Source organism: Hemitrygon akajei, chromosome 26 (assembly GCF_048418815.1).
Source record: "Hemitrygon akajei chromosome 26, sHemAka1.3, whole genome shotgun sequence".
NCBI classification, from domain to species: domain Eukaryota; kingdom Metazoa; phylum Chordata; class Chondrichthyes; order Myliobatiformes; family Dasyatidae; genus Hemitrygon; species Hemitrygon akajei.
The window spans coordinates 11,331,140-11,349,306 of NC_133149.1; the positions used below are offsets into that span (position 1 = coordinate 11,331,140).

General features: G+C 38.2%; 1 protein-coding gene across 2 annotated transcripts in view; it reads right to left on the reverse strand.

The window, feature by feature from the left end:
* Positions 1-1,259: 1,259 nt before the first annotated feature.
* LOC140716750 (zinc finger and BTB domain-containing protein 44-like) overlaps positions 1,260-18,167 on the reverse strand; it is a 35,558-nt gene continuing 18,650 nt past the window's right edge. For both annotated transcript variants that reach the window (XM_073029574.1, XM_073029575.1), the window contains exon 6: positions 1,260-5,002. In XM_073029574.1, coding sequence (XP_072885675.1) covers positions 4,696-5,002 — 307 coding nt within the window. In that variant the 3' untranslated portion in view covers positions 1,260-4,695. The remainder of the gene's footprint in view (positions 5,003-18,167) is intronic.

Sequence of the window (18,167 nt, forward strand, 5' to 3'; positions counted from 1 at the left end):
GAGAGAATCTGCAGATGCTGGAAATCCAAACAACACACACAAAATGCTGGAAGAACTCAGCAGGCCAGGCAGCCTCTATGGAAAAGAGTACAGTTGACATTTTAGGCAGAGGCCCTTCATCAGGACTAGAGAAAAAAATTGATGCTGCCTGGCCTGCTGAGTTCTTCCAGCATTTTGTGTGTGCTGTCTGTAAAGCGAGGATACTTTCAGAAGTAATGAAATGAAAAGTTTCCAAATACCAAAAAAGATATAAAGGGCAGTAAACAATAAGAAAAACTAAATCAATATTTGGTGTGACCATGCTTTGCCTTTAAAACTGCATCAATTCTCTTAGGTACACAATTGTGCAGTTTCATGAGAAAATCAGCTAGTAGGTTGTTCCAAGCATCTTGGAGAATTTGCAGCAATTCTTCTGCAGACTTTGCCGTCTTGCTTACTTCTGTCTCTCCAGGTAATCACAGGCAGCCTCGATGCTGTTGAGGATCAGGGCTCTGTGGAGGCCGTGCCATCTGAAACATATTAACAATCTAGGGTGGCTAAGACTTCTGCACAGTACTGTACATTTTCAATTCAAATAAATTTAAAATAGCAACCTTGATCACTATTTTATTTATATTGTATTGTGGAATATTATAGCACAGCACAGGCCATTCTGCTCACAATGTCTGGACTGTCTTACGCAGAGAGGTTAGAGAGACTGGGCTTGTACACGCTGGAATTAAGGAGATTGAGAGGGGATCTGATTGAAACATATAAGATTATTAAGGGATTGGACAAGATAGAGGCAGGAAATATGTTCCAGATGCTGGGAGAGTCCAGTACCAGAGGGCATGGTTTGAGAATAAGGGGTAGGTCATTTAGGACAGAGTTAAGGAAAAACTTCTCCTCCCAGAGAGTTGTGGGGGTCTGGAATGCACTGCCTCGGAAGGTAGTGGAGGCCAATTCTCTGGACGCTTTCAAGAAGGAGCTAGATAGGTATCTTATGGATAGGGGAATCAAGGGATATGGGGACAAGGCAGGAACCGGGTATTGATAGTAGTTGATCAGCCATGATCTCAAAATGGCGGTGCAGGCTCGAAGGGCCGAATGGTCTACTTCTGCACCTACTGTCTATTGTGACCTGTTAACCTATTTTAAGATCAATCTAAGAGTTTCTTAAATGCCCCCAATGTATCTGTGTCTACCACCACCCCTGGAAGGATGTTCCATGCATCCACCACTCTGTAAAAAAAATTTCTACAGAAACACAGTTTGCAGTAAATAATGGTAAAGAGCTTTATTTATAATTTCCACACAGATTATCAACTGCAGTATTATTTTTATCAAACTTTATACAATGCTACTTGCCTCTTGTGACCATCATGAGCATGAAAATAGAATATGTGAACTTTTCCCTATTTATATACAGACACACACACACTCACGCACGAGCACACGCACACTCACACACCCACACGGAGATAGACTGACAAACTCCACAACAGGATAAATAAAGTAAACCACAGCCAGAGCTTTGCAGTGTGGTTTTCATTTTGCTATGTTTTACAATATTCTCCTGTTATGGGGCCATGCTGGTGAAAAACAAGGATACAAACAAAAAAAAATTCCAATTTACTGGCAATCATACTATCAAAAATTCCATCCGATATCTTTTGCTCAACAGATTAACAATATTTCCAAATCATTCAGACTATACAGTATTTACAAGCAGGTGACCGCAACAGGGACACTGAAGGCTCAGCTTTATTGTCCTTGAAATAGGTAACGGCAGTGATGGGAACACGAATTTAAGATCACCAAAATGTAGAGTGTCAAAGTGCTGCACTTTCAAAGAATGCAAAAATAATATAAACACAATTAAAAGATGCACATTTTGAGTACAGGACAAAGGAACCACGTCAGCATTTAGTACTACTGATACACATATAATAATGGTTAACTTCAGCCATGCCCACATAAACGTACAGGACAGTTACTGCAGCATCACTGAATGTACCAACAATTTACTTTTGAGTTTTGAATAGTGGTCAACATTTACAGTTGATTTAACCATTCACCCACACTGGTGGAATAAAAACATTATAATAATAATAATGGAAAATAATTATAAACCATTAATAAATGTAACACAATATAGCAACTTAGTTTAACAACTATCTATTGTTGCTACCATGTTCCTACTTAGGCAACTGGCTCCTTTATGTCTACTTGAAGTGCTTTTTGATTTATTTAAGGGTAAATGTAATTTTGTTTTCCTTTAACTACTGTAGGAAACTATATCACAACTAGGAAAAGGTTTACCAATTACATTGCTCCTGCAGTGTACAGAAGTTAACCAATTAACATAATGGACAAGGTATCCTGCTGTCCATTTGCAGTAAGTTTCTGCTAGACTTGCAAGAAAGATACTGGCAGTCAAAACTAAAAAGCCTCTACACAGAGAATAATATTTGGTATTTTCAAATTTAAATAACACTACACAGTACTGTTACAGTGCTGGTTACCCAGATATTATGGTGTGAATCCACTATTGTGCAAGACCCATCTCTTGTACGTGGCAGGTCTACTTAGTTTCATATTTCCACACAACAGACTCAATGAGCTGAAATGTCTCCTCCTATTCCATATCTCAGGATATTCCCATCAGCCCCATCCCTCACTTATTAGCATTTTATTCATATAGCAATGAGACCTTAGTAAATTCAAGGCATTGAGTATATTTGAAATTGCATAAAAGCCCTTCAATTTTATTATCTTAAGGAAGAAATCATCAAAATGTTGGGGGATGGTGAACAGTCATTTAAAGAATATTAATGTATTTGATACTTTGTGTATACAAAATCCTTCCACCAAGTAATTGTCTTCCACAAAAACTGGATTAACTATTCACTTTTAACAACAGGAGTTGAAACAATGAATTCAATGCATGGATCAGACTTATACTCAGGCAGACTCCAAATATTAGTAAGTGGGTAGAGGCTCTTCCATCTACATTTCCAGCATACTTTTAAGTTTATTGCAGTACAGGTTATTCTGGCTGCTACCCAGGCAGGTATTTTCAGTATTGCTGGTCAGGACAATGTATAACAAAATGCATTTATTTGAATAAGCCTAAACCATCAATGTTAACTGTGCTTTTTTTTCCCCTCAGGAATGCTACTTTCTAAATATTCTGAATACCAAGACTACAGACATTACTAAAAATAAAAAAAATTAAAACACACATGCCTTAATCAATCACAGCATGCCTTCAGATTGTCAAAATATTACATGACCCTATGCACAGGTTAACAAAAGGATCAACAATTTTAATTAATACCTTTAAAAAGGTGAACACTTCACAAAACAGCAAATTTTGTAGATTGTTAAAAAACTTAACAGCTGTAGAAATCTAAGTCTGAACATTTAAGCTTAAAACGAGTTATCTGTTAGCACAAAAAACTTGTTTTAGAAAAGTCTGCAATAAACTACTGATTGAACAACAGCCAAGGCAAACAAGCTCCCTGAATATACTCTTCACTAACGTGCCACCAACTGTGGTGTCAATGTCAACGTACATCCACAAGTTACAAGAGACTAAAAAGTAGCTAAACATATCTGAAGAAGATATGCATTCACTTTTACTTCAGATTAATAGTAAAATATGCACTGGAAAAATGTCCAGATACTTCCAGTTTTAAATCACGTCGATGCAAGAAGATCACACTTTGGTGGCAACAGCCCAGAATTAGATATTTAATGGCTCCAAAACAAACTTCTGACTGACCCCTCAAGGTTCACTGCATCATTTCTAGTCCATTTGGCCAAGAAACTATTCTACATTAGTCTTATACTCAAAAGACATCAATTGTCTTACTGTCTTATGCTGAATATAGTTCTGCTTTCCTGAACTGGAATAAACAGTGACAACACCACCAGGAACACAAGAGTAAAAGGGCCTTCAGAAAGCTAGGCAACTACAAATAACTCATATCTTTAAACTCTTTCTTTCCCTTGTATGTGTTACGAGGTGACTAAGGATCATTTGACTTTATCGAAGGAAACATGGCATAATTTGGGTGCATGAAAAGATATCCAGACTAGTATTTCTATTTACAATGCCAACTTTGAATTCTTATTGATAAAAAGATTTTTATTGTACAAAGTTACTTTTTTGCTGAAAACAAAATCCCATAATCTGGCAAAGATTTTGAAATTTTCTACCCTGTGAACATAATTTAGTTGTAAGAGAATATTCAATTCACCTGTCATAAGATTATTTCTGTCAGAGAGCATTTAAACATCTGATATTTTTCATGACATGATGAGATCGTTATCCATCAATGCAGCATTTTAAACTTTGATTCTAAAATATGTTCCCAGATGCCAATGTGACAAGGCATCCAATATTGGCAGCTTTAAAGTATAAAGTAAAACACTGTCAGAGGATATAGTTCTCTAAATATTGTTCAAAAGTTGTACCACAGCTTCTTGCAAAGTCCTTGACAGCTGTGTGAATTAAGAAATGTGTGGTTTAATGTGCTTGCAATTTACTAAAGGCCCATGGACTTGTCCAAAACCTTTGATAAACAAATAACGTAATGTTGACCTATTTTAAATAAATGTCCAGAGTCTGGAAGAAAAGCTCCAAGAATCATTTGACCCAGGTCCAGGCACTTTCTCCAAAAGAACAGAAGTTTAACTACCAGGTTTAATTTAGCTATAAAGGATATGAGGTCCTTCCTCTGGAGAACCCCTCTTATGCAGATCTTCCCTTACCCCAAGGATTCCATTTACATCGGAACCATTTGTTTTCTGCTCTTCTATTATTTCATCATCTTTGTTCATGAGTCCAGCCAAGTGCCCAAGGGGAAATGCGCTGTCGCAGTTCTGTGTGGAGGATACCTGTGAGATGACAGGCATTTGCACTGCTGAATTGTTATCAAAACCACTGTCTCCAATGTCATAATGAGCGAGGGCTTCTTCTTGCTCCTGTTTCAGGTAGTCTGGCACTATGAAGTCACTGGAAAACAAGCAATTAGAACACTTTAGCCTATATTCCACCTGCTTCTGTCAATAGCCAAAACAAACAATCACAAGCAAAGGTAAACTTGAAATGAGAATTGAGTTTCTTTCTCAACTGTAGTAGTGGATTATTATTTAACAGGAAAACACTGAACTATAAACATGTAGAGGGCAAATTTTTATATTTTAGAACTCCCAGATTTTATTAGAACTAGCTTGCTAGTTGCTCAATAAAAATATTTTCTAAGTTTTGTTTGTTAGCTACCAATGATTTATTCCTTGGAAACTTTCATTCATCATAAATGTTTCAATGAAGAGGCTGAAAATCTAAAATTTGTGGAGAGTGTACTGTAGTGCAACTGTTATGTTGCTGTACTAATAATTCAGTGAACTCAAGTTTCAGGTACATTTTACATGCTAAACTTCATCTACTTGTGCCATGTCGTATTGACGTGGGTAATCATGGTCTTATCCATGACCATGATTGTTCTTTGCAATTTTTTCCCTACAGAAATGGTTTGCCACTGCCTTCTGGGCAGTGTCTTTATCAGCCATTATCAATACTCTTCAGAGATTGTCTGCCTGGCATCACTGGTCCCATAACCAGGACGTGTGATATGCTCCAGCTGCTCATGTGACCATTCACCACCTGCTCCCTTGGCTTCACATGACCCTGATCAAACAGCTACACCTTCTCCAAGGGTGACCTGCATGCCAGTGGAGGGAAAAAGCGCCTTACTTCCATTTGGTAGAGATGCATCTTCCACCTCACATCCATAAAGCCAAAGCTATATTCTATTTGTACTTTTCTTTTAAATGTGCAATAGGGAAAAAAAAACTTGAGATTTCAACATGAATTAAACAGATGCCAGAATTCTCCACATCCCATGAATTAAAAGAAAAGCAACATAAATACAGTAACCTTAGAGCATTCCAAGAATTTACAGAACTTTTTAAAGCAGCATGTTTAGCTCTATTCATTCCTTCCCTAACTTAAGAATTAAACATTACCATTCACATAACACATAGCAGAAATCCAAACTGAAACCTTTTCCAAATATAAAGGATCAGAGTTGGTTCTAAACTCCTGAAGAATAGCTCAATAATATTGAGATGAATATGGAGTAAATCAGAAACGTGGAACAAAACGAACTCTGGGTACTATACAATTTCTAAATGAATTTAAAACTGGTTTCACTGGAGAGAGTGTTACTTAAGCTGTCAAGTTCTACACTTTTAGGGAGCCCATTTAAACCAAAATGTAAAATGTATATTTTGCCCCACTAAAATATTCTGTAGCATACTACTCAGATATCGAAACATAGAAAACCTACAGCACAATTCAGGCCCTTCGGCTCACAAAGCTGTGCTGAACATGTCCTTACCTTAGAATGACCGACTAGGCTTACCCATAGCCCCCTATTTTTCTAAGCTCCATGTATCCATCCAGGAGTCTCTTAAGGTCCCTATCGTTTTCACCACCGCTGGCAGCCCATTCCACACACTCACCGCGTAAAACACTTACCCCTGACATCTCCTCTGTACCTACTTCCAGGCACCTTAAAACTCTGCCCTCTCGTGCTAGCCATTTCAGCCCTGGGAAAAAGCCTCTGACTATCCACACGATCAATGCCTCTCATTATCTTGTACACCTCTACCAGGTCACCTCTCATCCTCCACCGCTCCAAGGAGAAAAGGCTGAGTTCATTCAACTTATTCTCATAAGGCATGCTCCCCTATCCAGGCAACATCTTTGTTAATCTTCACTGCACCCTTTCGATGGCTTCCACGTCCTTCCTGTAGTGAGGCGACCAGAACTGAGCACGGTACTCCAAGTGGGGTCTGACCAGGGTCCGATATGGCTGCAACATTAACTCTCGGCTCTTAAACTCAATCCCACGATTGATAAATCGTGATTGATAAACTCATCCCATCGTATGCCTTCTTAACCACAGAGTCAACCTGCGCAGCTGCTTTGAGCATCCTATAGACTCAGACCCCAAGATCCAAGAGTCTTACCATTAATACTATATTCTGCCATCATATCCAACCTACCAAAATGAACCACTTCACACTTATCTAGGTTGAACTCCATCTTCCACTTCTCAGCCCAGCTTTGCATCCTATCAATGTCCCGCTGTAACCTCTGACAGCCCTCCACACTATTAACAACCCCAACCTTTGTGTCATCAGCAAATTTACTAGCTCATCCAAGTCATTTATAAAAATCACATAGAGGTCCCAGAATAGATCCCTGAGGCACCCCACTGGTGACCGACCTCCATGCAGAGTATGACCCGCCGACAACCACTCTTTGCCTTCTGTGGGCAAGCCAGTTCTGGATCCACAAAGTAGTGTCCCCTTGGATCCCATGCCTCCTTACTTTCTCAGTAAGCCTTGCATGGGGCACCTTATCAAATGCCTTGCTAAAATCCATATACAGTACATCTATGGCTCTACCCTCATCAATGTGTTTAGTCACATCCTTAAAAAATTCAATCAGACTCATAAGGCACGAACTGCCTTTGACAAAGCCATGCTGACTATTCTTAATCATATTATGCCTCTCAAAATGTTCATAAATACTGCCTGTCAGGATCTTCTCCATCAACTTTACAAACACTGAAGTAAGACTCACTGGTCTATAATTTCCTGGGCTATTCCTACTCCCTTTCTTGAATAAGGGAACAACATCTGCAAGCCTCCAATCCTCCGGAACCTCGCCCATCCCCATTGTTGATGCAAAGATCATCACCAGGGGCTCAGCAATCTCCTCCCTCACTTCCCACAGTAGCCTGGGGTACGTCCCATCTAGTCCCATTGACTTAGCTAACTTGATGCTTTCCAAAAGCTCCGGCACATCCTCTTCCTTAATATCTACATGCTCAAGCTTTTCAGTCTGTTGCAAGTCATCCCTACAATTGCCAAGATCCTTTTCAGTAGTGAATACTGAAGCAAAGTATTCATTAAGTCCCTCTGCCATCTCCTCTGGTTCCATACACACTTTTCCACTGTCACACTTGATTGGTCCTATTCTCTTAAATCTTATCCTCTAGCTCATCACATACCTGTACAATACCTTGGAGTTTTCCTTAATCCTGTCCACCAAGGCCTCCTCATGTCCCCTTCTGACTCTTCTAATTTCATTCTTAAACTCTTTCCTGCTAGCCTTATAATCTTCTAGATCTCTATCATTAGCTAACTTTTTGAACCTTTTGTAAGCTCTTCTTTTCTTCTTGACTAGATTTACAACAGCCATGTACACCATGGTTCCTGTGCCCTACCATCATTGGAATGTATCTATGCAGAAACCCATGCAAATATCCCCTGAACACTTGCCACATTTCTTCCATATGCTTCCCTGAGAACATCTGTTTCCAATTTATGCTTCCAGTTCCTGTCTGATAGCCTCATATTTTCCCTTACTTCAATTAAACGTTTCCCTAACTTGTCTGTTCCTATCTCTCTCCAATGCTTATACCAAGATTACAAAAACAAATTCACACCTAAGATAGTGAGGACAGATAAGAATTGCAACAGAAGATGGCTTCTACAGAACTGTCTACACTATGTAAACACAAGAGATTCTGCAGCTGCTGGAAATCCAGAGTAACACAAACACAAAATGCTGGAGGAACACAGTGGGTCAAGCAGCATCCATGACAAGGAATAGAGCCAATGTTTCAGGCTGAGACCCTTCATCAGTCTTGCAATATTATGCAAAAAGGGCAGTAACATCATGAAGGATCCTACCCACACTGCTCGTGGACTGTTTATCCCACTGCCAGCACAAAAAATGCTACGCAACATCCACACCAGGACCACTAGACTCAAAAACAGTTACTTTTCCCAAGCTGTCATCTCCACCCATGAACTCACCCCACCACCACTACATATTAACTACCTAGCGTCACTTTATGTACATACGTTCAGACAATGTATATAAGTCAATTGTACATTTTGTTTTAATGGATTGCTTTTATTTTTTTATTTATTGTGGTTTTTTTGTATTTTTTAAAAATTAGATTCTTTAAGCTTAGTGTTTTCCTGTATGCTGCATCAGATGCAGAGTAACAATCATTTTATTCTCCTTTAATTCAAATACTGAAGAATGACTGAAGAATGAATGAAGAATCTAGAAGCAGGTCAGAGGTGGTTTCCTGGACTAATAGCTGGAATGTGCAAGTTGTTTTCAGAAACAAGCTAGGCTGATTCAGCTGGAGTTTGGAAGACTTAATTGATACACACAAGATTAGGAGGACTCTTGAAGAGAGGATGTTTTGTCCTGCAGGAGAATCTAAAACTAGGGGTCACAATTTAATAAGTGAGTCCCCAGTTAAAATAAGACAAGAGGCACCATGGTAACGTACTGGTTAGTACATGCTATTACAACTCGGGCACTGGAGTTCGGAGTTCAATTCTAGTGCCCTCTGTAAGAAGTTTGTACGTCCTTCCCATGAACCTCATGGGTTTCCTCCAGGTACTCCGGTTTCCTCCCACAGTCCAAAGGTGTACTAGTTAGTAGGTTAACTCGTCACTGCAAATTGTTCTGTGATTAGACTAGTGTTAAATAGACAGGTTGCTGGGCAGTACAGCCCATTTGGTCAGGTGGGCCTGTTCTGTGCTGTATTTCTAAAATAAAATAAAATTAAAATATTTTCTTCGGAGGACAACAGTTTTTTGATACTGTCTTCCTCAAAAGGCAGAGTGCAGATAGGCCTTGAATCTTTTTTTAAAAATGATATGGATAGATACTTGGTTAGGCAGGAAAAGCAAAGTTACCAGGGGCCAGAATGCAGAGCTAAGACTGAAATCAGATCAACCATAATCTCAAGGGGCTGAGTTGTCTAACTTGGGCACTTGTACAACCTGAACAAAACAATTCATTTTATCATTGTTTTTCTCTTTCATATTTGCACAATTTGTTGTCTTTTGCACATTGGTTGTTTGTCAATCCTGTTAGGTGTGGTCTTTCATTGATTGATTCTATTTAGTTTCTTGGATTTACTGTGTATGCCCACAAGAAAACAAATCTCAGTGATGTACAGTGGTGCTAGAAAGTTTGTCACCCTGATAGAATTTTCTCCATTTCTGCATAAATATGGCCTAAAACATGATCAGAATTTCACAGGTCCTAAAACTAGATAAAGAGAATCCAATTAAATATATAACACAAAAACATTATACTTGTTAATTTATTGAGAAAAATGATCCAATATAAATGATCCAAGATTTTTGAAAATGTCACAGTGTAGACTGAATCCCGTATTGTTACAGGATCCAGCTTTTGTTAATTTTATTAAGGAGCAAATTTCTATAGTTTTTGAATTTAACACAACTGAAGGAATGTCAAATCTGGTTATATGGGACACGTTGAAATCTTTTCTTAGAGGGCAGATAATCTCATATTCAGCAGCTTTGAGAAAGAAAACTAAAGCGGAATTGTCAGTGCTTATCAATAAAATTAAACAGATAAAGCGTATTCGGTTAAACCTACTGAAGACCTATATACAGAAAGGGTCATACTTCAATCACAGTATGATTTGCTTCTGACCTTTCCCATTGAACAGCAAATTTTTAAATCTAAAAGTTTATTTTATATACATAGGGAAAAATCTGCTAAGCTTTTAGCGGGTCAGTTAAAGGCTGGGATGGTCAGAAGACAGATTTTAAAAATTCGTCGACCAGATAGAACAGAAACAGAAATCCTTATGAAATTAATAAGATACTTATGGACTTCTATTCTAATCTTTATAAATCTGAATTCTCTGATAGCACTATTATTATGAATAGATTTTTGCAAAGGCTAAACATACCTCAAATTTCAATTCAAGATATTGATATGTTAGATGCACCTATTAAACAAGAGGAGATAGCCAAGGCTATATCCTCTATGCAATTAGGTAAAGCTCCGGGACCTGATGGTTATACGGCAGAATTTTACAAGACTTTTCATGAAATGCTTATACCACATCTTCATCAAACGTTTACTGATTCTACATCCTCTGGGAACCTTCCTAAAACTTTTTATGAGGCACTAATTTCATTGATTCCAAAAAAAGGAAAAGACCCACTGGAATGTGTATCCTACAGACCCATTTCTTTATTGAATGTAGATTTTAAAATCCTCTCTAAGATTCTAGCAAATAGGCTTGAGAATATCTTGCCTAATGTTATCTCAAACGATCAAACGATAAATGATTTATCATGCCCCGGTAGCTGCGGTTATAACTAATAATCAAAAGTCTCCTTATTTTAGATTATATAGAGGTACCCGTCAGGGCTGTCCCCTTAGTCCTTTATTATTTAATTTGGCTTTAGAACCACTTGCTATTGCTCTTAGGGATTCTAATTCTGTGCAGGGTATTAAGAGAGGGGATAAATTACATAAGGTTTCATTATACGTGGATGATTTATTAGTTTACATTTCAAATCCTAGGAAATCTATTCCTTTTATGTTATCTATATTTATGGAATTTGGTATTTTTCTGGATATAAACTTAATTTAAATAAAAGTGAATTATTTCCTATTAATAATTATTCTGATTATTATGATCAAATACCTTTTAATATTGCCAAAAACCATTTCACTTACCTTGGTATCAAAATTACTAAAAAGTTTAAAGACCTATATAGGCATAATTTCTCCCCTTTAGTTGAATATACCGTAGATGTCGGATTATAAGCCGCTACTTTTTCCCCACATTTTGAACAGCTTTGAACTGCGGCCTTTACTACGGTGCGGCTAATGCATGATTTTTTTTCATGCCGCCAAAAACATTTTGCCTCGTAACAGTAGACCAATAAAATTGATGAGTAGTTCACAGAGGTCCAATGAAATTGTACGATAAATCAAGCGCACTTTCACAATTAAATTATTGTAAATCAGTCATTTGTACTCACCCTCATCAACATGGAAAACACTCGAAGAAAAGCATTGTGCTGCCTTTATGGCAGTTATTTAGTTTATAATATTTTCGCTTAGTAATTCATTTGTTAGTATTTTCTAGTTAAAGTTAGAAGTACTACATCCCGGGATACTATGACGTCACATCCGGTTTCGCTGCGTCTTGTGGGAAATACCGGTTTGCGATAAACGGGAAGGTGGGGGGGAGCGGCATTAGACCCGATCGAAAACGCTGCTTTTAAGTTAAAGGCGATCAATAACTTTTCCTGGTAGGCTGCAGTATATATATTTTTTTACCAGTCCTAAGGAGATATTGGAATGTTGTTCGTGCACTGTTCAGTAAAAAAGTATACGCAACGTAATTTGTGTGTTACCGATACGTATGTATATTTAAAAGTAGCCGTGTTAGAGGCACGGTTCGAAAAAAAGCATTTGCAATATGTATTTGTTTATGTTACCATATGGATTTAATTAAAAGTTAAAAAATCCTCACGTGTAGTATCTTTCTGTGTAAATATCTCATATTACAACGTGGGACACCTGCGGCCTAAAATCCGGTGCGGCTTGTACAAGTACAAAATTGATTTTCTTTCTAAAATTAGAGCCAGCGGCTTTTAATCAGGTGCGCTCTGTAGTGCGAAATCTACAGTACTCAACAGGCGCTTTCTAAAAGGTCACCTATGTCGATGTCATTGATAGGTCGAATAAATGCTATAAAAATGGTTATACTACTGAAATTTTTATATATATTTCAAGCAGTTCCCTCTTTTGTTCCAAAAACATTTTTTGATAAAATAGATTCTCTGATTTTGTCTTATGTTTGGAATAACAAAAGCTCTAGAGTGAATAAACTTTTATTGCAAAAACCAAAAGTAAGATGGAGGACTGGTTCTACCAAACTTTAGATTTTATTATTAGGCAATTAATATTCATTATATTACTTTTTGGACTTATGATATAGATGACCAAGATCACCCTTCATGGTTACAGTTGGAGGAAAATTTAGTAATGGGGTTTTTGTTAGCTTCTTTATTAGGAGCTCCTCTTTCGTTTTCGCTCTCCAGAATAGGTAGACAAGCTCTCAACCCTATTGTTAAACATACTTTAAAAATTTGGTTTCAGTTTATTAGATTTTTTGAATTAAATGATTTTCTACTTTCTAGTAATATTTATTCTAATTTCATTTTTAAACCATCAACTTTGGATAAGGCTTTTTTAACATGGAAAATTAAGGGTATAAAAACTTTTTCAGATTTGTTTTTACAGGACTGTTTAATGTCCTTTTCACAGTTAATGGATAAATAAGATATCTCTAATACAGATTTTTTCAGATATTTACAGGTTAGGAATTTTTTACGTGATTTTTTACCGAATTACCCCTTGGCCTGCTCTTTAAATTTGGCTTATGCTATTTTTCAGCTTAAACCTTTTCACAAACGATTAATAGCTATCATTTATAAACAGTTAATGAATGCTCGCATGTCGCCTAATAATAGGGTTCAAGGCATCTGGGAAGTAGAACTTCAATACTCACTTTCAGACAATCAATGAAGTAAAACATCTATCTGCACACGCCATATCTTAATTCAGTTTAAGATAGTACACAGGTCTTATATGTCCAAAGATAAATTGGTGCATATTTTTCCTAATATAAGCCGTATTTGTGACAGATGTAACGCAGAAATGTTGCTTTCACAGGATCCTTCATTAACTTACATCCATTTATGTCCAAGTGAAGTCCATCAAAATCTTGTTATGTGTACCCACTAACATTGAACTTGTACACCTTGAGATCATTCAGAAATATTAATGACAAAATATTCCAACTAAGAGTTTTAAATTTAAAAAAATACATCTTATTCAATATTTCTTCCCACCAAAAAATTGACAACCGAATGGAAACTAGAGAAAAATATAAAAGCCCTATCTCAATATAAGCTATCCTAGTTGGGTATTAACTTTTTCAATTTAGTAATAATTTGCTGTTTGTAACTACGGAGTGACTGGGAATGTGTGTTTATTGTACAGTGGATTCCAATTAATTGAGCCATTGCTTAATCAGGGCAGCCGCTTATTTGGAACAGGAAACGGTTGCCAAAGTTTCTAACTCGTGCCAGTCGTGTACTTGTGTGACTGTTAAGACACTACACAGTGCTTAGAATGAACAGTTTTTAAATAGCATTATTTGCGTGTGTTTGTCTTCAAAAAAGTGATTTTTGTTGATAGTTGGCAAAAAACAAGCAGTTAGACACTGAGGATTCCAGCTTGGAGATGCCAGAAAAAAACTGCCAAAAGTGAAAATGAAATGATTGCACTATTCTACGCTGATTTTATTCATTGATGGTGAGGATGTGGATGTGGTGAGGACCTATAAGTATCTGGGGGTGCACCTGGATGATAGAATTGAGTACAGCACCAAAGGCTGAGTACAAGAAGGGCCAAAGTCACCTCTACTTCCTGAGACAATTGAGATCCTTTGGAGCATGCAGGCTTCTCCTTCACATGTTCTACCAATCCGTTGTTGCCAGTATTATCGTCTTTGCGATGGTGTGCTGGGGCAATAGCTCCATTAATAGGAGTCAAACTGGGCACACTGGAAGCTGTTGTAGAACAAAGGACCCTACACAAAATGTGGCAATTCTGGAAAATGTTTCTCACCCTCTGCACACCACCTTGGCTGAACAGAGGAGCACTTTTAGTAATAGACTAAGACAATTGTGCTGCTCCAAAGAGCGCTATATGAGGTCATCCTTACCCTCAGCTATTAGGCTCTATAATGAGTCAATCTATAGCTAGGGAAGTGATGACCTCCTCCTGTTAGACTGCTTGAAGTAACTTATTTTTTATTCTTTATTACTTCTCTCCTAATATTTGTATATATCTGTGCACTTGAAATGCTACTGTGACATTGCAATTTCCTTTGGGATCAAAATATCTATTTACAGTCAATCAAAAGAACCTGGCAGCATACACTGGATGAATTCTTCTGTTGATAGCTATTAGGAATTAATACAGTTTTATAGTACTGTAGTAGATTTGGCAGTGTTCTAATTTGATCGGTATTTCATTTAAATACATAATTTGTTACTCAGTCCCGATGTGTCCCACTTAACCCTCCATCATACTACAAGACCATTAAGACATAGGAGCAGAATTAGGCCATTCAGCCTATCAAGTCTGCTACACTATTCCATCATGGCTGATCCCAGATCCCACTCAACCCCATATACCTACCTTCTCGCCATATCCTTTGATGCTCTGACCGATCAGGAAACTTTCAACTTCCACCCACAGACTTGGCCTCCACCGCAGTCTGTGGCAGAGCATTACACAGATTCACTATTCTCTGGCTAATACTTACCTCTGTTCTAAAAGGTTGCCCCTCAATTTTGAGGCTGTGCCCTCTAGTTATGGCTACCCCCCACCAAAGGAAACATCCTCTCCACATCCACCTTATCTAGTCCTTTCAACATTCGGTAGGTTTCAATGAGATTCCACCCCCCCCCCCCCCAAATTCTTCTAAGTTCCAACGAGATGCCAAATGCTCCTAATATGTTAACCTCTTCGTTCCTGGAATCATCCTTGTGAAACTCGCCTGAACCCTCTCCAATGACAACACACCCTTTCTGAGATATGGGGCCAAAAATGTTTACAATACTAAAGTGTGGCCTGACTAGTGGTTTATAAAGCTTCAGCATTATCTCCTTGCTGTTGTATTCTATTCCCTTTGAAATAAATGCCAACATTGCACTTAACTTCTTTACCAGATTCAACCTGTAAATTATCCTTCTGGGAGTCTTGGACAAGGACTCCCAAGTACCTCTATACTTCTGATGTTTGAACCTTCTCCCCATTTAGATAATAGTCTGCACTATTATTCCTTTTTATCAAACTGCATTATTATACAGTTCCCAATACTGTTTTCCATCTGCCTGCTTTCCCCCCCATTCTTCCAATTTGTCTACGTCCTGCTGCATTGCTTCCTCAGCATTACCTATCACTCCACCTATTTTCGTATCATTCGCAAACTTTGCCACAAAGCCATTAATTCCATTATCCATTATTTTGTGTGTGTTGTTCAGATTTCCAGCATCTGCAGATTTTCCCTTCTTTGTAATTCCATTATCCAAATCATTGACAATGTGAAAAGTAGCAGTCCCAATACTGACCCCTGAGAAACACAACTAGTCACTGGCAGTCAAACAAAAAAGGCCCCCTTTATTCCTACTCACTGCCTCCTGGCTGTCAGCCTTCCCTCTTTTCATGCCAGTATCTTTCCTGTAATACCACAGGGTGTTATCTTGTTTAGTAGCCTCGTGTGGGGCACCTCATCAAACACCTTCTGAAAATCCAAGTAAATGACATTGTCCACCCTGCTTGTTACTTCCTCAAAGAACTAACAGATTTGTCAGGCAAGACTTACCTTTACAGAAACCATGCTCACTTTGACTTATTTCATAATGAGCCTCCAAGTACCCTGAAACCTCATCCTTATCCTTAATAGTAAGCTCCAACACTTTCCCAACCAGAGGTTAGACTAACTGGGCTATAATCTCCTTTTGTTTGCCTTCCTTCCGTCTTAAAGAGTGAAGTGACATTTGCAATCTTCCAGTCCTCCGGGACCATGCCAGAATCAAGTGATTCTTGAAAGATCATGACCAATGCATCCGTCATCTCTTCAGCAACCTCTCAGGACTCTGGGATGTAGTCCATCTGGTCCAGGTGACTTATCCACATTAAAACCTTTGAATTTACCTAGTACTTTTTCCCTTTGTAACAGCAATGGCACTCACTCCTGCTCCCAGTTTACACCATTAAAAAATCCTCATTAAATCATTGATTGATAAACAAAAAATATAGTTTTCTGGGATGAGACACAATCTTATGCCTTATCAAAATCTGCACTTGGGTCTTCATCCGTGACATGCTTCCTATTCAGTCAAGAAAAACTTGGATAACAGACAATTGATCAAAGGTATTAAAGAGGTTCCACACAAAATAGAGCCAAATCTACAATCACTGACTAGGTCTCCTCACACCTTAGTAGACCTCAATGTTACATCTTGTTCATCAAAGGCTAGTGGACTACAGCACCATGCTTGAAGGTTAAAATAAGACACAGGAGCAGAATCAGGCCACTCCCATCAAGTCTGTTCCACCATTCCATCATGGCTGATTTATCATCCCCCACATCCTCATTCTCCGGCCTTCTCCCCGTAATCTTTGATATGCTTCCTAATCAAGAATCTATAAACCTTTGCTTTAAATATACTCATGATTTGACCTCTACAGCCTTCTGCGGCAATGAATTCCACAGATTCACCACCTTTTGGCTAAAGAAATTCCTTCTCATCTCTGTTCTAAATGGAAGTCCCTCTATTCTAAGGCTGTGCTCTCTGGTCCTAGACTCACCCACTATACTTTCTACATCCACTCTGCCTAGGCTTTTCAATAGGTTTCAATGAGATTTTTTACCCTCTCCCTATTAAGAAACTCCAGCAAATACAGGCTCAGAGCCATCTGACACTCCTCATACATTAACCCTTTCATTCCCAGAATGATTCTTATGAACCTTCTGTGGAGCATCTCCAATCCCAGCACACCTTTTTTTTTAGATAAGGGGCCCAAAACTGCTCACAATACTGCAAGTGTGGTTTGACCAATGCCTTATAAAGCCTCAGTATCACATTCGTGCCTAGGATTACGTGGGAGGTAAGGGTTAGATTGGTCTAAGAGTAGGTAAAGGGGTTGGCACAACATTGTGAGCCGAAGAGTCTGGACTGTGCTGTTGTATTCTATGCTGTGTGTTTGATGATAGCAGGGACTCTCATCATTGCACTGGAGAAGCAATATCACCAATGTTCCTGATAGCTTTGACAACAAAGCAACATTTCCAGCTATCTGTTGTAAAATCTGGGGATTCATTTGTATTTCTTTAAATGTTTGACATTGAGTAACTTCAATTAAAAAATAGGGAATTTCAAACAAACTGAAAACAATTAGTTTAAGACTTAACTAAAGTAACAATTTAAAAATGCCTTCCCCTTAGCTTTATAATTCTTATAGAAACTAACAGGATTGCAAATCTTGCATTCAACATGGTAAAATTCTACTGTTCCACTCAAAATGGAGTTCAGCAGTGGAGCAAACTGACACTTGGTCATCTATCAGTAAGCATCTGACAATACACGTGCACGTGGAACGACTGGCAATTACCACAAAATCAAGACCTTCTAGTTAAGATCAAAACAACGTG